Raw genomic sequence first — 22,976 nt, forward strand, 5'->3', positions numbered from 1 at the left:
CGCGAGTGTGTGTGTTATTGGCCCACGACCACCTGACCGTCTGCTGGTGGGAAGTGGAGGGCTTGACTCTGCTAGAAGCAAAGATTCAGTCAGAGTTAAATAGATGTGGCTGCTCTAACAAAAAGATCTCAAGCTAGAGAAGCTTTCAAAAGTGAAAAAAATTTATTTCTTTGGACACTTCTATGGGATCACTTGGAAACTCGTTTTCTCTGTTTCTTGCTCTGCCTTCATCTTGGGTGTGGTCAAAGCTGTATCACAGGGTGTATCAATGCTCCAGCTCATGGGAAAGGGAAGGCAATGTGGAAGAGCCCCCACCCAGACCCAGCGTTGGCACGCCACCTCTGCTTATGTTTCACCGGTGAGAACTCAGTCCGGCATTACACCTAGCTGCAAGGGAGGCTGGGAGTGCATCCGACTACAGTTCCGTTATAGGAGCAGGACAGATCTGGGGAGTAGCTGCCGCTCTGGACATCACATATTTTTCCTTTGCTCCCCCATCCATCCACATTTTCCCTGTAGGGCCAGGCCCTACTCCGTAGGGGTCCTTTAGTCTCAGCTCTTCCTTGGCTGGGTGTCCTCAGGCAAGTGACTCAGCTCTGAGCCTCTATGTCTTCATCTGTCAAAGGAGCTCCCCTGTCCTCTCCTGAGGTCGGTTCAGGCCGTAGCCTGGAGCCTGCAGTGGGGCCCAGAAGGCCCAGCTCCTCAGGTGTGGGCAGGAAGTGTTTCTCATACCCAGAGTCCAGTGGTGCCAAGGGCTGGGAGGGCTCCTTAACTGGAACCTCCTCTATTTCCTCCACTTCCAGGATGGGTGAGTCACCAGGGGGCTGGGCCTGGGGCACCTCCTGGGGAGAGAAGAGGCCGAGATTGTTCCCCTTGTACCTGTGAGTGTGTGTGCTAAGTTGCTTCAGTCATGACTCACTCTGTGACCCTATGGACTGCCAGGCTCCTCTGTCCATGGGATTCTCCGGGCAAGAATACTGGAGTGGGTTGCCATGCCCTCCTCCAGGGATCTTCCCCAGCCAGGGATCAAACCCACGTCTCCTTCATTGGCAGGTGGATTCTTTACCACTAAATCCTGGGAAGCCCCTTCCCCTCATACCCTCCACCCTAGTTCTCAACTATCCCCCACTGTCCAGCTTTCCTCAACCCCCTAGAGGGCTCCAAGAAGCCCGGCTTTTCACTCACCTTCATGTGCGGCAGGCTGAAGTTGCTATTGGCAGGGTCAGGAATCTTCTCCCAGACCCAGTGGGGCAGTACCTTGTGCCGCAGATGGACACACCTGGCAAGCAGGTTAGGAGTCAGGGCAGGGAAGCCGGGTGGCTAGATACCCATGCCCAGATGGCAAGGTCCAGGAATGTCCCAGAGCTCTGAAGCATCATCCCCTTATCCCCGAAGCCCCCGCCCCCGCTCCCCACCTCCCCCCTGCCAAGCCAAGCTCAGTGATGCCCAGCTGCCCTCCCCACCTGGGCAGAGACCCGTGTGTCTGACAGCCTCACCTGCTGCAGGTGGCCAGGCTCACACCACAGCCGGTCAGGAGCAAGCCCCACAGCAGACAGACAACAGACAGAACCTTCCAATTCAGGGTGTTATCTGGAGGGCAAGCAGGAGGGGCAGAAGAACACTTGGACACCAAGAAGGCTGGGAGGGCCCAGGGAAGGCTCATGGGAGGGGCAGGGAATGGGTAAGGGAGTGGATAAATGGGCAGGACTCATGAAGGGGTGAGGGCTTCCCAGGTGGCCCAGTGGTAAAGAATCTGCCTGCCACTGCAGGAGATGCAGAAGACTCGGTTTCAATCCCTGGATTGAGAAGATCCCCTGGAGAAGGAAATGGCAACCCACTCCAGTATTCGTGCTGGAGAATCCCATGGACAGAGGAGCCTGGTGGGCTACAGTCCATGGGGTCACTAAGAGTCAGACATGACTCAGCGACTGAGCATGCACACATGAATCGCTAGGGGGAGGCTCAGAGTGAGAGTGGGACTTGGGAGAAGGTCAAGGTCAGGGATGGGTGAAAGGGTCAAAGACACACATTGCCTGTTAACCCACAGCAGTGTTCAGCAGCATCAAAATGCATCATCAACATCCCCAAGTCAAAAGGTTGTCTACCCAATGAAGTTCAGTAAGGATTATGTAACTCCCCTCCAGGGGAACAGGGCCCCCTCCCATAGTAGTCCCACCCCAGACCCCTACCTGGTAGGTGAAACTGGAGGCTTGGACCAGGTGGGCCCTGTCCTGCGATGGTGGAGGCAGTCATCCACAGCTTGCAGGGACCCCAGTGAAGGTCAGGCAGGGTGATGGTTTGGGTGCTGCCAGTCACTGGAGGACATACCCAGAGAGGTGAGGGAGGCAGTCAAGTCCTGCCTCAGGACCTTTGCACGTGCCCTGCCGTCTGCAACACTCTCCCAGATAGCCACATGGTTCCCTCCTCCCCTCCTTCAGCTCTTTGCTCGCAGGTCACCTATTTAGTGAGAACTTTCCTGACTGCTCCCCCCTACCCCAACCAATTAAAACAGCACTTGCTTCTCCATTCATCTTCCTAACGTTATTCCCCTGCCCAGCACTTACCATCATCTGACACACTGCATAGATAGTATTTACTTTATCTATGCCTGCATGCCCCTCATGAGAAAGTTAGGGCCCCGAGGGCCATATTCCTAGAGTCGTGTCCAACTCTAGTCAGTGCCTGGCACATAGAAAGCACTAAAAAATGATCTACAGTTGACCTCTGAACAAGGCAGGGGTTAGGGGTGTCAACTCTTAACTCTGTTAAAAATCCGAATACAGTATAATTTATAGTCTGTACCTCCTTGTCTGTGCTGCTGCTGCTGCTGCTGCTGCTGAATCTTTGCGACCCCATGGACTGTAGCCCACCTGGTTCCTCTGTCCATGGAATTCTCCAGGCAAGAATACCGGAGTGGGTAACCATTTCCTCCTCCAGGGGATCTTCCCAACCCATGGACTGAACTCGAACCTCCTGCATCCCTTGCCCTGGCAGGCAGGTTCTTTACCACTGAGTCACCAGGGATGCCTTCCTTATCTGTGTTCCTCAATAGGGGTTCCCTAGTGGCTCAGATGGCAAAGAATCTGCCTGCAATGCAGGAGACCTGGTTTGGTCTCTGGGTGGGGAAGATCCCCCTGGAGAAGGGAATAGCTACCTGCTCCAGTATTCTTCCCTGGAGAATTCCATGGACAGAGAAGCCTGTGGGCTACAGTCCATGGGGCTGCAAAGAGTCAGACACAACTGAGCAGCTCACACACACTCTGTAATTCCTAGTTCCACATCAGCAGATCCAACCAACCATAGATAGCACTGTTAAAATTTACTATGCAGAAAAGTCACATATAACTAGACCCGCAGAGTTCAAACCTGTGTTGTTCAAGGGTCAAGCGTATATTGGAACAAATAAAAGAATGCCATGAATATCATATCCCTCGGAATGCACAGGACCCAGTGAAGGGAAATTTGCTTCAGACCAGGGGAAGACATCTGCACCTCCCAGAACTGTTGTGGTTACTTCTTTGACCATGCCTTACAGGTGTGGGATTTTCGTTCCCCTGCCAGGGATTGAACCTAGACCTTCAGCTGTAAGAGTCCTAACCACCTGTCCATCAACTATTATCAGTCATTGATAAAGGGCTGCAACTGAAGGGCCTTGATTCCCCAGCACTTCCAGCTGTTGAGGCAGGCAAAATGTTTCAGACCAGAAAAAGCCCTCAGGCCAGGAATGCAGCTGCCAGAGACTGGGAGATAAACTCTGGGCTCTGAGTGGGGCCCTGATGCCACCCATCACAGTAAATAAGGCTCCTGAAATCCTTTCTCAAAATCTGTGGTGCCATATAGCCTTCCCCAACTGCGAATTTTCCAGAACTGGGGCTCCTATTCTTATGGTCTTGGAACTCCATCCTTAATCTCTCACTCGATGCCCTTCTCAGGCTGTCTCAAGTTCTTTACACCAAGGACAGACTGCAGTGTTAAATCTCAGCCTAGAACTTATTGCTAGATCTGAAACTTGAGTATCTGACCATCTCATGGACAATCCCACTTGGATGAGCATGTCACGTGCAACAAATCCAAATGGGTCCCCCAAATTCTTCTCTCAAGACCTTACCACTGGACCGCCAGGGAATTCCCTGTTGTGCGTGCTTTTTAACTGAATATGCCATATAAAGATATCCAAGCTAAAACATCGAGGAGAAAAAGAGAGCTACAAAACATCAGGCATAAGCTTTAGGGGCCTATAACATGGTTCTCCTTTCATAATAATAGGTACATGTACTCATAAAAGGAGAAAGGGGAGCAGAGGATGAGGCGGTTAGATGGCATCACCCAAACAGACATGAATCTGCGCCAACTCCGGGAGATATGAAGGACAGGGGAGCCTGGCATGCTGCAGTCCATGGGGTCACAAAGAATCAGACATAATTTAGCAACTGGACAACACATAAATATATATGATTTTTAACCCAGTGATATCTATGTACTCATGCAAAGTGCAGTTAGGGCAAAGCAACTTTGTTTAAAAAAAAAAAAAGGCTTTATCAGTTAGAGACAAAGGCAGAAGTACCAAATTATTTAAGGGTGAAATGACACCAAAGACACACTAGGTAAAAAGTGTGGGGGATACACTCAAAGAGGAATGATTAAATGCAGTTCACTACTGAGACCAGATGGTGGGCGCACAAGGGTTTGCTACACTGCTTTTCCTACTTTCGCTTGAAATTTTCTTTAGTAAAGAAGTTTAAAACTTTCAGACGACACAACTCAAAAACAACACACAAAAAAACACAACTCCCATCTTTGTGTTAACATACACAGGGCAAAATACGGAAGCTGCGTGATCAGAATCACTGAAGTGATGAGAACGCTGATACATTTGAGTATACGTGCTCCTTTGTCAATTTTTAAAGTACTTTTATTTCTTTATTTTTGGCTGTGCTGGGTCTTTGTTGCTGAGCGGGTTTTCTCTAGCCATGGCGAGCAGGGGCTACTCTCTAGTCGTGGAGCACAGACTTCTCATTGCGGAGGCTTCTCTTGTTGCAGAGCGTGGGCTCTAGGTAATCGGGCTTCAGTAGCTGCAGCACGTGGGCTCAGAGGTTGAGGCTCTCTGGTTCTAGAGGACAGGCTCAGAGCTGTGGCACACAGACTGAGTTGCTCCGAGGCATGCGGGATCTTCCCGGATCAGGGATCGAACCCTTGCCTCCTCCACTGGCAGGTGGATTCTCCACCACTGAGCCACTAGGGAAGCCCCAGTGTGTCAGTTTTTAAAACAAGAACAGATAACTTTTGTAATCAGAAGAAAAGAATATTTTGAATTTTTATTACTTTTTTTATGGTATGTATGTATGAGATGATGGATGTTAACGAAATTTATATTGGGAATTATTTCACAATATTTATAAGTCAAACAATTACAATGTACACCTTAAACATACACAGTGTGTTTGTCAATTATATCTCAATGGGACTGTGGGGGAAAGGGTAATAAAGATAATTTAGGGACTTCCCTGGTGGTGCAGCGGTTAAGAATCTGCCTGCCAAAGCAGGGGACACAGGTTTGATCCCTGGTCCACGAAGATCCCCCATGCTGCAGAGTGACTAAGTCCATGCTCCACAACGACTGAAGCCTGAGCACCTCAGAGCCTGTGCTCCACACCAAAAGGAGCCGCTGTGATGAGCAGCCCGTGAACTGCCGCAACTAGAGAAAGCCAGCAAGCAGCGACGAAGACTCAGAGTAGCCAAAAATAAGAAGGGTACTTTTAAAAGGAATCTGTGCTCAGAGGAAAAATTTAGCCTACATTCAAAGGTATAAAAAAGAAATAAAAATCATATGTAATCCTAAAATCCCTATTGATGCTGGGGAGGAATTTCTTTTCATAGTTGTGTCTCTGCTTTGCTCAGTGCTGGGTTTATTGTACAAAAGTGGAACCGGCCCACAGAGTTTTATAATCCTTTTATCTTTTCACTTAATAAAATATGACAGGCATCTTTCAATGTCAATAAATATAGATCGGACTCTTCATTTTAAATGGCCACATGACAGTCGATTACACCGACAGCCACCAGGGTTATTACCCACTAGGGAACCCAGGATATCAGGTTTTCTCATAGGGGCTGAGAAGGAGCCAAAAGGTCCCGTCTGGGGGCAAGGGGAGGGGTAGACTGATGGGTGGGTCGGATGGGGGCTGGGGCAGAGGCAGTGGAGCTCACCGTTCTTGCAGACAGAAGGCCTGGTTCCACTCTGTGTGCACAGGGTGTAGTGGGTGAGATGGCCCCGAAGTTGCTGCCTTGGGACCTCTTCCCACGCTACAGCAGGGGTCCCTGAGGGGGAATCCTGGATTCGCCAGACCACTGGCCCCGATAACGGTACTGGAGAGAGAAAGTTCAGTGGGTCAAGTTCTGCCAGGATTTCAGAACCCTCCGTCCTCCAAGCCTACCACTTACCTAGCTCCTCTCTGAACTTCCAGACGGAGGGGGCCGGGGCCAAGCCCCAAGGAGAGATCGCGGTCACCGTGATTCGGTAAGGGACCCCTTCCTTGAAATCCACTGAGTAGGGCAGAAGCAAAGACCAGTTAGAGCTGGCTCCCCTCCCCAACGCGTTTCTTATTTTGTAAGGAATCTTCATTTGTGTCTCCAGAGGGACACTCTGCTACAAGGGTTTGAGGAAAAGTAATTTATCTGGGAGGTAACCATAGAGAACACCAATAGGGCAGTGGGGAAATGAAGCAGGGAAGGAAAGACTCCCAGGCAACTGCGTTAGAGAACAAGATCCCAACATGACCAGCCAAGGCTCAGTCCCACTGGTGCCCTCTGGGTGGCAGAAGAGCTGACATTCTTGAACTCCATCCCACCCAAGGAGGGAGGGAGCTGGGGTATTTATCCATCGACCATTATCAGTCATCGGTGAAGGGCTGTAGCTGAGGGGCCTTGATTCCCAGGCACTTCAGCTCTCTAGGCAGGCAAGATGCTTCGGGCCAGAAAAAGCCCTCAGGCCAGGAACGCAGCTGCCAGAGACTGGGAGATAAACTCTGGGCTCTGAGTGGGGCCCTGACATCATCCATCACAGTAAATAAGGCTCCTGAAATCCCTTCTCAAAACCTGTGGTGCCCTATAGCCTTCCTCAACTGGGAATTTTCCAAAACTGGGCTCCTCTTCTTCTGTCCATATATACTTATAGTCTTGGGACTCTATCCTAAGTCTCTCCCTTGACACCTTCTTAGGCTATCCCAAATTCTTTACACCAAGGACGGACTCCTCAGTGTTAAATCTCAGCCTAGAACTTATTGCTAGATTTGAGACTTGAATATCTGACAGTCCCTTGGACAATTGCACTTGGAGGAGCATGTCCGGTGCAACAAATCCAAATAGGTCCCCAAAATTCTGCTGTAAGACTCCCCAACAAGAACCTGCCTGCTTCTCTCCCTTCATCTGTTCCCTCCCAGAAGGAGCAAATACAGTTCTTTCTGAAAGGAAAAGTGTTACTCCCTCAGTCGTCTCCGACTCTTTGCAACCCCATGGACTGTAACCCGCCAGGCTTCTCTGTCCACGGAATTCTCCAGGGTAGAATCCTGGAGTGGGTCAGCATTCCCTTCTCCAGAGAATCTTCCAGACCCAGAGACTAAACCCAGGTCTCTTGCAGTGCAGGCAGATTCTTCACTGTTTAAGCCACCCAGGAAGCCCACAGTCTCTTCTGGGTTCCTCAATTCCAGCCCTCACCCTCCCAGTCTGTTCCTCCCACAGCAGCCAGGGGGCACCTGTGAGCAACCGAGTCAGGACACACCCTTCCTCTGCTTAGAACCCTGTGTGGCTCCCGCCTCACCAGCAGAAAAAATCAGTCTTCGTGAGCCACAAGGCTTTGCACATTCTGCCCTGTCCCCTCCCTGCCCTCACCTCCTCCCACTTTCCCCTTTGCTCATTCTACGCCAGCCACACTGGCCTCCCCACTGTCACTCCAACACATAAGGCACATTTCTGCCTCAGAGCCTGTGGACTGTTTGTCCCCTCTTGTTCCCTTAGACATCCTCATGGATCCTTCAGGTCTTAGTTTAAACGCCACTTTCCCAGAGAGACTTTTTTCTTTTTTTTTCCCTAAAATAAATTCTTCCCTCCTCCCCCTTACCCTGATTTACTTTGCCCCAATTACATTACAGGGGTTTCCCTGGTGGCTCAGTGATAAAGAACCCTCCTGCAATGCAGGAGACGCAAGTTCGATCCCTGCGTCAGGAAGATCCCCTAGAGACGGAAATGGCAACCCACGCCAGTATTCTGGCCTGGAAAATCCCGTGGACAGAGGAGCCTGGCAGAGTCAGATACAACTTAGCAACTCAACAACAAACTGCATCACAGAGGCATTTGGGTTTTGTTCCAATGGTTGCCGGCCCTACAAGATGAGGATGGAGATGTTGGTGGGGATGAGGGTAGGGATGCTGTTGAGAGGAGAGTACAGTGTTACAGTTCAGGGTTTGGCTTTAGGAACCTGACTACGTGGTTCAAATCTTGGTTCCACCACATACTTGCTGTATGGCCTCAGGGGAGTTGCTTAACCTCTGAGCCTTTTTCTTTATCTTCATGATAACAGCAGAAACCTGCTTTATAAGGAAGACTGAATGATTTCATGCTGATGGAAAGGCCAATACACATCAGCTGCCATCACTGTGTTTGTTGTCGTTCAGTTGCTAAGTCGTGTCCAACTCTTGTGACCCCACGGACTGTAGCTCTCCAGGCTCCTCTGCCCAGGGGATTTCCCAGGCAAGAATATTGGAGTGGGTACCACTTCCTTCTCCAGAAGATCATCCCAACCTGGGGACTGAGCCTGCATCTCCTGCACTGCAGGCAATTCTTTACTGCTGAGCCACCGGGGAAGCCCATCGTTGTGTACCAGTGTCTAGAACAGGGCTTGGCACACAGTGGGTAGTCAATGAATAGTTCTTGCATGAATTAATAATACTTGTGGCCTTCCTCTGCAAATCTGGCCTCTCCTGTTCTCCAGCAGCTGAAATGGGAATTCAGGTACCCTTCGGCCTCACCTGGCAACACTGCACTGAGGTTCCCAGGAGGAAGCCGGACCCAATTGAGGTCCTCCGAGGGGTCGCCGTCTCGGATCCAGTCCACCACGTGCTCCTGCAGCTCCCCAGGCTCCTGTTGCCAAGTCACTAGGAGCTCTGTGTTTCCAGAGATGGTCTTGACCACCACGCCATGGGGGGCAAAGTCTGGACCTGGAGGATGGGGAGGAGAAATCTCACCTGTCTGCTTGGGCAGTCTCCACTTGCACCTCCAGGGCATCTCACAAAGGAAGTTTCTTACCCAAGCAGGTCAAAGAGAGGTTGGTAGGAGACTCCCAGCTTGTGGCATTCACGGCAGACACCCCTACCCACTCTGCTTGGGTGGGGATGGAGAAGTTGCAGTAGGGGGTCTCCTCCTGGATCACCTCCTGATCTTTAACCTGGATCCAGACTCTGTAGGTCACCTGCATGCAGAGCCCTGAAGCCTGAAGGATGCGGGGAAGGAGGGGTGAATCTCTCTCCTTATCAGGCACATACTGTGCATCTCAGTGAGGTCACTGGATAAACCCATCAGTGAAACATTTTTGTTGGTTTCACCGTTGTTTAGTCCTGAAGTCGTGTCCGATTCTTTTGTGACCCCATAGAGTGTAGCCAGCCAGGTTCCTCTGTCCATGGGGTTTTTCCAGGCAAGAATACTGGAGTGGGTTGCCATTTCCTTCTCCAGGCCAATCCTCCTGACCCAGGGATCGAACCTGCATCTCCTGCACTGGCAGGTGGGTTCTTTTTTTTCACGGTGCAAGTGAGGAAACCAAGTCTCAGAGTGGCTCAACAGCAGAAGTGAGATTAGAATACAGCTCGTGAGCCAGAACTAGGGTGCAAAACAAGAAAGGATCCCCCAAATCCAATCAAGATAAATTATAGTTTAATGCAATATTTTTAAATTTTATTTTTACTGAAGTATAGTTGATTTGTGAAGCTGTGTTAATTGCTTCTGTAAGCAAAGTGACCCCCCCCCACACATATATATATACACACATTCTTTTTCATACTCTTTTCCATAATGGTTTATCACGGGATATTGAATATAGTTCTCTGTTCTACAGTAGAACTTTGTTGTAACATATTATTTTAATCAATCAAAATTAATGCAAAAAAAAAGCAAACCGGATTTTCAGTAAGGGACTTCCCTGGTGGTGCAGTGAGTAAGAATCCGCCTGCCAATACGGGGAACATGGATTCGATTCCTAGTCCGGGGTAATTCCACATGCCGCGAAGCAACTAAACCCATGGGCCAAGACTACTGAAGCCTGCTCACTCTAGAGCCAGCAAGCTGCCAGCTGCTGAGCTCACGAGCTGCAGCCACTCAAGCTGTCTGCAGCCTGTGCGCCACCAGAAGAGAAGCCCCTGCAGGAAGAAGCTCCTGCACGGCAACTAGAGAGCAGCCCCTGCTCTCTGCAACCAGACAAAACCCACATGCAGCAACAAAGACCCAGTGCAGCCAAAAGTAAATTTTCAAAAACAAGAGGAAACAAAGTGATTTCTAAAAAAATATTTTAAGTAAAGATAAAATCTGGCCACGCACTTATATAACCCTGCCTCACTCACCTTACCCCATTCTGTCCTGTGTGGTTGTTAGGGACTGCAAATTTCCCACTGTTGTACAGAGGAGCCGTTATGTGTAGCAAAGAGGATGGTACCTTCCAGAGTCCTTTGGGGAAACTTGTGAGAATATCTGGTTGCCTCAATGATTGGTATTTGATGCTCAAGAGCCAGGGACGCTACCGCTACCCTCTCCTAGAAACAAAAAGTTGTCCTACCTCCCTGTGACTTTAGAATGTCATCCCAACTGGAAACTTCTGTAGATACAAAAATCTAGCAATTTTAGCTGATCCTAAGACCAAACACCACTTGATGTATAAATACAAAATCTTTGGGGACCTGGTTTTAATATTCACTGAATGTTAAAATATTCTGAACATATAGGGACTCTCCAGGCAGTTGCAATTATCAATTTCCAGCATGATCTGTGTTCTGATCAGAGAGTTTCTCAACGTGTCTTGCCTTGTCTCATCCCTTTGAAGTCCTGGGAAAGTGGCTCAATAGCCTGGCATGTGGACGGCTCTGGTAAATGTCCTGTTTGGAATGGAAAGAATGCATGTTCGAATGCTTCCTATGTGAGTCCACTCGGCTGTCTGCTGGTCACATGCTCAGATCTGCTAGATCTTGACTTGTTTTCCATCTGCTTGTTATGGAATTCCTTAGAGGAGCATATGAAAAATCTCCCACAATGGTTGTGAATTCATAGAGTTCTCCTTGTAGTTCTGTCAACTTTTACTTTATGTCTTTTAAAGCTATGTTATGAGGTACATGGAGCGTCCCTGGTGGCTCAGACGGTAAAGAATCTGCCTGCAACGCAGGAGACCCGGGTTTGATCCTTGGGTGAGGAGAGTCCCCAGAGGAGGGCATGGCAACCCGTTTCAGTATTCTTGCCAGGAGAATACCATGGACAGAGATGCCTGGCGGACTACAGTCCGTGGGCCCACAAAGAGTCGGACACCACTAAGAGACTAACGTAACCCTTTCAGGTAGGTACAGATTTAGTACGCATGTCACACTGGTGAACTGAACACTTTTGCCATTATGTAGTAGCTTTGTTTCCCCTTTATTTTCTACTGAATGCTACAATACACTGTATACTGTATGTTATAACACAATACACTGTATCCATTTTAAAATGCATATATATATATATGGGTTATAAGAACTCTATTTCTTTTTTATAATTCTATTTGTGTATTATTTATTTGGGGCTGTAACGGCGCTTCGCTGCCTCACGGGCTTTTCTCTAGCTGCAGACAGTGGGGCCTACTAGTTGCGGCACTCGGGCGCCTCACTGCGGTGGCTGCCCTCGTGGAGCACAGGCTCTAGGCACACAGGCTTCAGCAGCTGCGGCACATGGGCTCAGCTGTGGCTCCCGGGCTCTAGAGTAAGGCTGAACGGTTGCGGCACACAGGCTTAGTTGCTCAGTTGCACGTGGGATCTTCCCAGATCGGGGACTGAATCCCTTTCTCCTGCACTGGCAGGCAGAGTCTTTCCCACTGAGCCCCCAGGGAAGCCCTGAGCTCTGTACTTCAGTTCAGTATAGTAAAGGGGCATTACAAGGTATGTGTCATAAAACAGGGACACTGAGGGGCCTCGCTGGTGGTCCAGTGATTAAGATTCCATGTTTACAATGCAAGGAGCACAGGTTTGATCCTTCGTCAGGGCACTAAGACCCCACAGGCCCTGGAGCATGGCCAAAAAAAAGTGAAAAAAAAAATTTAAATACATGAAATAAAGGTAGTGAAACTGTGAATTATGCTTTGAAAGCCAATAAACATCAGCTCTGCCATGTACCAGTTATGGTTTGGGGCAACCTCTCTATATCTCAGTTTCTCATCTGTAAAGTTTGTCAATATAAGTAAGTGTATAGGCTAGGACCTGGCACACAGTAAGAGCTCTGGAAATATTATGCATGGTTAAAGTTAGTGATATTATCAGATCGTGTGGCCCAAGAAAGTGAGAGCCCTGTTATTTGGTTTCTCGCCACGTTTACTGTGAGTCAGGGCCTTGCAATGCATGGAACCGACTAGGGGCTTAACAGACTTGGGTCAGTGAGAACTGTTTCATTCCTGTCTGTCATCTCACAAGCCCAGTTTTTGTTTTGGCTTTTTAAAAATATTTATTTATTCATTTGGCTGCACCAGGTCTTAGTTGAGGCACGCGAAATCTTCAATTTTCATTGCAATAAGTGGGGTCTTTTAGCATATAGCATCTAGTTCCCTGACCAGGGATCAAACCCAGGTGTCTTGCATTGGGAGCTCAGAGTCTTAGCCACTGGACCACCAGGAAATCCCTACAACGCCCCCTCCCCCCACCTCTTAAAATTACTTATCTATTTTGGGGCTTCCCTGGTGGCTCAGAGGTTAAAGCGTCTGCTTCCAATGCGGGAGACCCGGGTTCGATCCCTGGGTCGGGAAGAGCCCCTGGAGAAGGAAATGGCAATCCACTCCAGTACTCTTGCCTGGAGAATCCCATGGATGGAGAAGCCTAGAAGGTTACAGTCCACAGGGTCGCAAAGAGTCGGACACGACTGAGCGACTTCACCTTACCTTCACCTTATCTATTTTGTTTTTGGCTGTTCGGGACCTTTGTTCCTGGACTCTGGCTTTTCCTAGTTGCTGCGAGCGGGGACTACTCTAGCTGCGGTGCTCAGGTTCCTCACTGTGGTGGCTTCTTTTATTGCAGAGCACGGGATCAAGGGCATGAAGGCTTCAGTAGTTGTGACACCTGGGCTTAGTTGCCCCAGGGTATGTGGGACCTTCAGCCCAGGGACTGAACTCATGTCCTGCATTGATAGGCAGATTCTTAGCTACTGGACCATGAGACAAGTCCCTACAATGCCCTTTTGATACTAACATCAAAGCCCTTAGTATACTCGGCTGTACTCTGTGGAGCTGAGCCTTGTATTGCTTCTAAATCTTTGCACCCAGCGTCCCCCCCTGCCTGGAACACTCGTAGCCATCTTCAAGTCTCAGTTCAGATCCCCTACTTTCAGTCACCATTGGTGGAGTCTTGCTCTGAGCCCAGCGCCATGCCAGGACCTCCCTGATGATCCCCCTCCTTGAAGCCCTGAAGCAGCCTCAAGAGGGCAGCATAGCAGCCTCCGTTTTGTTTACATCATTGTTTTTTGGTTTTGGGGTGTTTTTGATTTTGCAGCAGTGGGCAGCTTGTGGGATCTTAGTTCCCCGATCAGGGATTGAATCCACGACCTTGGGGGTGAAATCTCGGAGTCCTAACCGCTGGACCACCAAGTAAGTCACCGCAGCATCGTTATCCAGGGTTTCCTGGCATGGGCAGAGAAACGGGTCTTCACAACTCACCTTCCACAGAAGCAGGGGTTCCTGTCTACCCGGTGCCCCACAGATGTTCCCCATGATCCACACGTCTTTTGGAGCTGGTGAGGATGGAAAAAGAAGAGACAAATGGGAATGGCGTGATGGCCAGAATTCCAGGAGAGGAAAAGATGGGAAGCCCAGAGATCCTCACCAGAGGGTGGTGTCTGGAAGGGCAGAATGGGGCTCCACTCGCCCCAAAGATCCTCCTCTTTGTCCACGTGGCAGCGGCCGAACATCTCGTAGCCAGTGGCCAGTTCCAGGTCCTGGATCTCAATGGGCATCAGAGGTATAGACTTCACTTCCGGTTCCAGCTGCGGGAGTGACATGTGAGCGATGAGGCTGAAGGCTGAATTGAAAGTTGACCTTTTACATGTCAATGTGTGTGCTCAGTCACTTCAGTCCTGTCCGACTCTTTGGGATTTCCTGGACTGCAGCCCACCATTCCTCTGTCCATGTGATTTTTCTGGCAAGAAGACTGGAGTGGGTTGCCATGCCCTTCTCCAGGGAATCTTCCTGACCCAGGGATAGAACCCATGTCTCCTGCAACTCCTGCGTTCTTTACCACTGAGCCAGCTGGGAAGCCCTTAGCTGCCAATCGGATGACCAGTACTGTCTTGCTTTGCCTGGGAGACAGAGTGGGTTCTCAGGACACAGGGCTTTCAGTTTTAAAACTGGATAATCCCTGGCAAAAAGAGATGATTTGATTATCCTTTGTGCCAGCTATAGCAGTAGGTGGGAAATTCTATTATTGTCCTCATTTTACAGAGGTCAAGTGACATACCCAAGGTCACAGAGCTGGTGAGTACTACAGCTGAGATTCATTCCCAGGCAGTAGGATTTCAACGTGGGTATCTTAGCACCGTTCTGAACTGCATGACTATTCCCAGTGAAAACAAGTCTACCCTACCTTGCGGTGTTTTGCACCCCAAGCTGTGACTGAGATAGTTGGTTATCCCCAATACCCATTCTCGGCTGCTTCTTTTGGAAACCTTGAGTGTCTGTCAGGACCGTGTATCAAGAATAAAGACCACACTTCCCAGTCTCCCTTGCAATCAGGTGAGACAATGTGACTACGTTTTGACCAATGAGATATGAGATGAAAGATACATGCAACTTTGGGGTTGTGCTCTTAACGTGTTTGGGCAGGCTCCCCAACTCCTGGGGTCCCATTGCTCTGGAGCTTTCGTCTTTTTTTTTTTTTTTTTTTTTTGCTGTGTGTGAGCTTGGGAAAGTTGCTTAACCTCTCTGAGATTCAGTTTCCCCAACTATGAAACAGAGATCATAAAATAATCTATATATAGGGAAGTCGGGAGTCCTCATTAAGATCATCCATGCAGATTCCTTAGCTTGGTACCTGATGCGTGGCTGGGGCTTGGAAATATGAGCTTCTTTTATTATTAACATTTTCAAGTGTTTATTGAAAACCAGGCTCTGTTCCTCATCTGTAAAATGGGTAGGCACAAAACACATCTACCTCAAAGAGTTCTTATAAGGATTTGATAAAGAGTCTCCAACACTGTGTGGCACACAGTAAGTGCTAAGTAGTATCTGCTATAAACCTTTTTTTTTTTTTTTTTTAGTGTTCATTTATTTATTTGGCTGCACTGTGTCTTAGTTGCAATATGTAGGATCTAATTCCCTGCCCAGAGATTAAACACTGTATCAGGAGCATGGAATCTTAGCCATTGGACCATCAGGGAAGTCCCCTGCTGTTAACCTCTTACTTTAAGGTTCATGTAAGTTATCTGAGGAGACAGCAAGGAGATCAAACCAGTCCATTCTAAAGGAAATCAACCATGAATACCCATTGGAAGGACTGATGCTGAAGCTGAAGCTCCAATACTTGGGCCACCTGATGTGAAGAGCCAACTCATTGGAAAAGACCCTGATGCTGGGAAAGACTGAAGGCAGGAGGAGAAGGGAATGACAGAGGATGAGATTGTTGGATGGCATCATCAAGTCAATGGACATGAGTTTGAGCAAACTCTGGGAGATGGTGAAGGACAGGGAAACCCGGGGTGCTGCAGTCCATGGAGTCGAAAAGAGTTGGATACAACTTAATGACTGAACAACAACAATTCATTAAATGAAAGTGTTTGAGGAAGTTCACTGAGTTTCTCAAGAATTCCAAGTGAAGGGAATTAATTCCCCAGCTGTCCAATGGTTAGGACTCCATGCCTTCACTGCTGACAGCCGGGGTTCAATCCCTGTTCAGGGAACTTAAGATCCTGCAACGTGCATGGCATGGCCAAAAAAAACAAATTCCAAGTGGGACTGCATGGAATTTATAGATTATCTTGTGGGGGTACATTTTTTAGCTGAACAAGATGCACGTACAGACCTCTTGTGAGCGATGCGGACAGACTCCAGGGGCAGGTGAGGAACAAGATCTGGGCTAGATCTCTGATTTGGGAATGATGTCCCAGGCCCCACCAGAGTAGGGTGGGGGGAAAGGTTCCCTGACACTCACCAGCACCCAGGACTCCTGGCACCTTCGGTAGTAAAACTGGCAGACCAAGACCTTATGGGGTGGCCATGTAGGAGGGGCCCACTGGATAATGGCCTCCAGGGGGTCATCTTCTGAGAAGTCCACATCAGGGTATAGGTGGGGGGCATCTGGCTTCACTGAAGAAGGGGAAATGCATTGAGCAGGGGCCTCCAGGACCACCCACCCCACACACAGCGCATCCCCAACACTCCCGCCCATTACTTCGGGTTTCAAGGTTCACAAAGACTGGGGGCCAGAGAGGCTGGCCGGCCTTGGCCACCCAGACAAGGAGTTCATCAGACGTGGTGAGCTGTTCCCGTGGGATGGTCACCCAGTTCTGGCCGGTGGGCACCGCCACGGTCCAGGTTTTGTTGGAATGGCTGTGAAGAGAGATGGGGAAATAGAGGTGATAGACAACAGGCTGGGCCCTGAGTCTTTAATGATAACATCTGCTCTGCCTGGGTTCAAGTCCTAGTTCTGCTTAAGAACTGTGTGACCTTGAGCAAGCAACTTCTCTGTGCCTCAGTTTCTTGACCTACAAAATGAGAGTGATAAAAGTGCCTGCGCAAAGGGCTGAATAGGGGAGGGGAATCAATGAGATGAGATATGAAATGCATTTAGAACAGCCAGCAGGACTTCCCTGATGGTCCATGCACGTGTGTTCAGCTGCTCCGTCCTGTCTGATTCTTTGCGCCCCCATGGACTGCAGCCCGCCAGGCTGCTCTGTCCATGGGATTTTCCAAGCAAGAAGACAGGAGTGGGTTGCCATTTCCTCCTCCAGAGGAACTTCCCGATCCAGGGTCAAATCTGAGTCTGTTGTGTCTTCTGCATGGGCAGGTGGATTCTTTACCACTGAGCCACCTGGGAAGCCCTTCCTCTGGTCAAATGATTAAAAATCCACCTTGCAATGCAAGGGAGGCAGGTTCCATCCCTGGATGGGGAACTAAGATCCCAAGTGCTGTGGAGCAACTCAGCCCGAGCGCAGCAACTACTGAGCTCTCGTGCCACAACTAGAGAGTCCATGCACTGCAATGAAGGTCCCTCATGCCACAACTAAGATCCCATGCAACCAAATTAAAACATTAAAGAAAATAATAGCAAGCATCAGGGGCACATACATGTTATATAAGCATTGGTTATTTTATTTATTGAGCACCTATTATATATATCCACATTTACTTCTGTATTTTCTTGGGCTCCAAAATCACTGCAGTGATTCAGCTATGAAATTAAAAGATGCTTGCTTTTCGTAAGAAAAGAATGACAGCTACGACAAACCTAGACAGTGTTTAAAAAGCAGACATCACTTTGCTGACAAAGGTCCCTACAGTCAAAGCCATGGTTTTTCCAGTACTAACATATGCGGCTGTGAGGGTTGGACCATAAAGAAGACGGAGTGCCAAAGAATTGACCCTTTCAAGTGTGGTGGTGAAGAAGACTCTTCAGAGTCCTCTGGACAGCAAGGAGATCAAACCAGTCAATCCTAAAGGAAATTAACCCTGAATACCCATTGGAAGGACTGGTGCTGAAGCTGAAGCCACAATATTTTGGCCATCTGATGCAAAGAGCCAACTCATTGGAAAAGACCCTGATGCTGGAAAAAACTGAGGGCAAGAGAAGAAGAGGGCAGCAGAGGATGAGATGGTTTGATAGCATCACCTACTCAATGGACATGAATCTGAGCAAACTCCAGGAGGTAGTGGAAGACAGAGGAGCCTGGCGTCCACGGGGTCAACAAGATTCTAACTGAACAACAACAAAAACAACTATTCAGTCAGCTAATACATATTGTGTGCCAGCCCCTGCTGTAGAAGCTGAGAATAGGACTATGACCAAAGCAGGCAAGGATCCACTCTCCAGAGCTGGTATTTCAGTGGAGGAGGCAGATGAAACACGTATAAATATATAACTGATGGTGGTAAAAGCAATATAAAGAACAATCAAGGGAGTTCCCTGGCTGTCCAGAGGTTAGGACTCCACACTTCTATTGCAGGGGGCACGGGGTTCAATCCCTGATAGGGGAACTAAGATCCCACAAGCCTCCCAGTGAGGCCAAAAATAGGGAAATAATCAACTTTTTTTAAAAAAAACAGATCAAGCGGGACGAGGAAGATGAGGCGTGCTGAGGTGAAGCGTGACAGTGCTGTTTTAGTAAACGTGGTCAGGAGAGCGCTCTGGTGAGACACGTGAATAAAGGCCTGAAGGAGGTGGGTGCAGAGTTCGTGAAGGATCTTCCTAAACGAAGAGCATTTTACAAAGGAACAGCAGCCAAGGCAAGGGTCCCGAGGCCAAACTGTGCCCGGTGCTTTTTCTTTTTTTTCTTTGATAATTTTATTTATTTGTTTTTGGCTGTGCTGGGTCTTTGTTGCTGCGCACGGGCTCTTTTCTAGTTGCAGCAAGTGGGGGCTACTCTCGAGTTGCGGTGTGCGGGCTTCTCATTGTCGTGGCTCCTCTTGCTGTGGAGCACGGGCTCTAGGGGCGCCGGCTTCAGTAGCTGTGGTGTGTGGGCTCAGTAGTCGCTCCAGAGCACAGGCTCGGTGGGGCTTCCCAGGTGGCGCTAGTGGTAAAGAACCTGCCTGCTAATGCAGGAGACATAAGAGATGCAGGTTTCATCCCTGGGTTGAGCAGATCCTCTGAAGGAGGGCATGGCACCCCCCTCCAGTATTCTTGCCTGGAGAATCCCAAGGATAGAGGAGCCTGGCAGGCTACTGTCCATGGGGTCGCAAAGAGTCAGACACGACTGAAGCAACTTAGCACACGCAAGCACAGGCTCAATAGCTGCGGCACACAGGCCTGGTAGCTTTGTGGCATGTGGGATGCTTCCCAGACCAGGGATCAAACCCGAGTCTCCTGCATTGGCAGGTGGATTCTTTAGCACTGAGCCACCGGGGAAGAGATGGTTAGATAACATCACCCACTCCTGACTCAATGGACATGCAAACTCTGGGAGATAGCGAAGGACAGGGAAGCCTGGCGTGCTGCAGTCCGTGGGGTCGCAAAGAGTTGGACGTGACCTAGCGACTGAACAACGACGACCGAGAGAGGAGTTGAGGATGTCCCAAAGGATTGGATTTCAAAGGTTCAAATCAAGGCCTTCATTAAAGACAAAAACACATGCTGGCAAAGATGTGGCGAAATTGGGGCCCTCTTACATTGCTGGTACGAACATAAAACGGTGCAGCTGTTGCAGAAAACAGTTGGTTCCTCAAAAAGTTAAACAGAACTGCCACATGACCCAGCAATTTTACTCCTAGGCATATACCCCCAAAGAACTGAAAAGAAGGACTCAAAAACGGGCACACACACATTCTCAGTAGCGCTGGTCACAACCACCCACTGCAATTGCTCAAGGGTGGAAACAGATGAGTCCATCAACAGGTGAGTAGATGAACACAGTATATCCGTTTCAGTAGAATATTGCTCAGCTGCGAAAAAAGGAATGATGTTCTGGTTCATGCTACAACATAATGAACCTGAAAACCACGCTAAGTGAACGTATATAGATATCACAGACCACATAAGGCATGATTCCACTTATGAGAAAGGTCCAGGACAGGCAAATCAAAGGGATGGAAAGTAGATGAGCCGTTGTCAGGGGACAGGGATTGACTGCTGTTAGGGACAAAACTTCCTTTCGGGGGTAATGGACATGTTCTGGAATGAAACAGAGGCACTGGTTGCATAACAGGGTGAAGTACTAACAGCTACTGAACTGTTCACTTGCAAATGGTTAATTTCACCTTATGCGAATTTCACCTCATTAAAAAAACAAAAAAGCTTTCCCTGGAGGCTGCCGAAGATGGAGGGGCAGGTCCTGGTGCTTGACAGCCAAGGCCATCTCCTGGGCCGCCTGGCGGCCATCGTGGCCAAGCAGGTGATTCTAGGCCGGAAGGGTGTGGTCGTGCGCTGTGAGGGCATTAACATTTCTGGCAATTTCTACAGAAATAAGTTGAAGTACCTGGCCTTTTTCTGCAAGTGGATGAATACCAACCCCTCCCGTGACCCCTACCACTTCCGAGCCCCCAGCCGCATCTTCTGGCGGACAGAGTGAGACGTCTTGCCCCACAAGACCAAGCGAGGTCAGGCTGCTCTGGAGCGCCTCGAGGTGTTTGATGGGATCCCACCAACCTATAACAAGAGGAAGCGAATGGTGGTCCCCGCTGCCCTCAAAGTTGAGCGTCTGAAGCCTACTCGGAAGTTTGCCTGCCTAGGGCACCTGGCTCATGAGGTTGGCTGGAAGGACCAGGCAGTAATGGACACCCTGGACGAGAAGAGAAAGGAGAAAGCCAAGATCCACAATCGGTCGGAGAGAGCAGCTGCTCATGAGGCTACCAAAGCAGGCAGGAAAGAACATCGAGAAGAAAACTGAGAGATTCAGAGGTCCTCAAGACTCACGGGGTCCTAGTCTGACCCCAATTAACCTGACTGCTTATTCTTCAGAAACAAACAAACAAAAAGTGACTTTCTCTTATTCCCTCGTGCAGGCATGCATGCTAAGTTGATTTGCAGCTCTATGTACTGCAGCCCGCCAGGCTCTTCTGTTCCTGGGACCCTCCAGGCAAGAATACGGGAGTGAAAGAATACTGGAGTGGGTTGCTATGCCCTCCTCCACGGGACTGCCCCAACCCAGGGATGGAACCCATGTCGCTTACATCTCCTGCATTGGCGCGTGGGTTCTTTACCATCAGCGCCACCTGGAAAGCCCTCTTACTTTCTCGTTCTCTACAAATTAAAACCCTTCTGGACATGGATCGTGGTGATGGCTGCACAACAGTGTGACTGTACTTAATGCCACTGAACTGGACACTTTTGAAAAGATTGAGGGGACTTCCCTGGTGGTCCATTGGTTAAGAATCTGCCTGTCAGAGCAGGGGATGCGGGATGGATTCCTGGTCAAGAAACTGGGATCCTACATGCCCTAAGGCAACTAAGCCCATGCACCGTAACTAGTGAGAATCCTTCAAGCCGCAACTAGAGAGTCGGAGCTGCGAAGAAAATCCAGCACAGCCAAAAGAAAGCGATTGAGAAAAAAGGGGGTAAATTTTATGTGTACTTTACCACCATTAAAAAAAAAAAAAAAACCAACCTCCCATGCCAGTTCCCATCTTCAAATGCTCCTTTTCCTCTCCTCTCTCAGCCAAATTTGAAATGAATTTGAGTTTCCAAGTGTGATTCATCACGAAGCAATATCAGTCACCCCCTCAGACTGTGGGCTCCATGGGCCTTTCTGTGTCTCTTTCACTGTTGCATCCCCAGCACCAGATCAAATGATCTTTCCATGTTCTCAGAGAGGTTAAGCTACTTGCCTAAGGTCACACAGCAATAAAAAACAACTTCTAATCATTAAGCATTTTCTCTTTCCCAAGTGCCTAAACTCATTGAATTCTCAGAACCAACGCTGGGAACCAGCTTCCATTATTATCAGCGTTTGGTAGAGGAAGAAACAGAGGCTCAGAGAGGGAAAGTGACTGGTTCATGGTAACCAGCAAGGAAATGAGGGAATCTGGAACTGAAGGGCTAGAGAGTAGGGTCAGGCTGGGAGGTGAGGGTGGGCAGGACGAATGGGTCCTCTGAGAAGGCTAGAACCTGAGTGGCTTCAGTGTCCCCGTTACCCTACGGTACTCACTACTTCTGGCTCTGGACATACAGCACGGAGGGGGCTCCCAGGTCCTCATGAGGCTCCCAGGAGCAGTTCAGGTTCCCCAAGGGTCCAACTCCATAGCACTGCAGTGGCCCCGGGCTGCCTGGAGAGGGAGGCAGGAGGGTTCCAAGGAAGGGGGTCAGTTCCCCCAGCCTCGGGCCCACCCCAGAACTTCTGACAACTGTGGAGGGCGATTCAGGATCCCTTACTAAAGCGAGCAGCAGGAAGGGGGCGCTGGCCACCGCTCCCCAGGCTTTCGGCATAACTCCTCCCCTCCCACCAGCCACATCCTGTTAACTACCCCCCCACTCCCGGACAAAAGCCCTTACCCTACCCCGCGCCTCCAACCCCGGCCTCGCTACCCACCTCGCTACCGCCCATTCCCCAACCCCTCGCATCGCCCGGCCCCTACTCCGGGGCCTGGGAGAGCAAAGTGACTTCTGGACCTCTGCCATTCATTCCGCAAACTTGAGGGTCACGCTGGAGGGTGATGGGCGCGTTCGCGAGCGTGAGACACGAGCTCGCTCCAGAACTCACCCTGGGGCCGAGTCCGGCTGAACAGCAACAATAGCAGCAGCAGCAGCAGCATCGGCTTCGGCCGCGGTGGGAAGGGGGCGGCCGGGCCCCCCCGCATGGCACTCGCGCGCCCCCCCAGTCCGGCCCGGCCTTTCCCGGCCCAGCGCGGCCGCGCCGCCCGCCGCGCTCTCGGGGACCAACGCCTGAGCGGCGACGGGAAGCAGAGCCACCCCTCCCGGCCGCCTCCGCACCTTGCGCTGCGGGTCCCCGCCCCTTATCTGCACCGGAAAGTTCCCGGCAGAACTCGCAGGGGCTGGGGAGGGGGTGGGGGCTGCGCTGAGGGCGTGGCCGAAGCTCCCTTGATACCTGCCCCTTCCCTCCCCAAACATCACACA

At 49.8% G+C, this 22,976-nt stretch overlaps 1 protein-coding gene and 1 pseudogene across 2 annotated transcripts; one reads left to right on the plus strand and one right to left on the minus strand.

Moving 5' to 3' along the window:
* Window positions 1-143: 143 nt before the first annotated feature.
* Window positions 144-22,861, minus strand: IL27RA (interleukin 27 receptor subunit alpha). Of its 2 annotated transcripts, XM_004008476.5 has the most exons (14): window positions 22,603-22,861; window positions 22,051-22,168; window positions 16,647-16,804; window positions 16,407-16,561; window positions 14,088-14,247; window positions 13,922-13,995; window positions 9,301-9,484; window positions 9,024-9,212; window positions 6,442-6,543; window positions 6,208-6,366; window positions 2,190-2,315; window positions 1,497-1,590; window positions 1,186-1,279; window positions 144-842 (listed from the first exon to the last, which is right to left on the minus strand). In XM_004008476.5, the coding sequence occupies exons 1-14, from the start codon at window positions 22,697-22,699 to the stop codon at window positions 591-593; spliced, it is 1,962 nt and encodes a 653-aa protein (XP_004008525.1). In that variant the 5' UTR covers window positions 22,700-22,861; the 3' UTR covers window positions 144-590. The 2 variants fall into 2 exon arrangements, with proteins under 2 accessions (XP_004008525.1, XP_042105755.1); XM_042249821.1 differs by lacking the exons at window positions 1,186-1,279; window positions 1,497-1,590.
* Window positions 20,202-21,286, plus strand: LOC121819595 (large ribosomal subunit protein uL13-like; annotated as a pseudogene).
* Window positions 22,862-22,976: the final 115 nt, after the last annotated feature.

Source organism: Ovis aries, chromosome 5 (genome assembly GCF_016772045.2).
Source record: "Ovis aries strain OAR_USU_Benz2616 breed Rambouillet chromosome 5, ARS-UI_Ramb_v3.0, whole genome shotgun sequence".
NCBI lineage: Eukaryota > Metazoa > Chordata > Mammalia > Artiodactyla > Bovidae > Ovis > Ovis aries.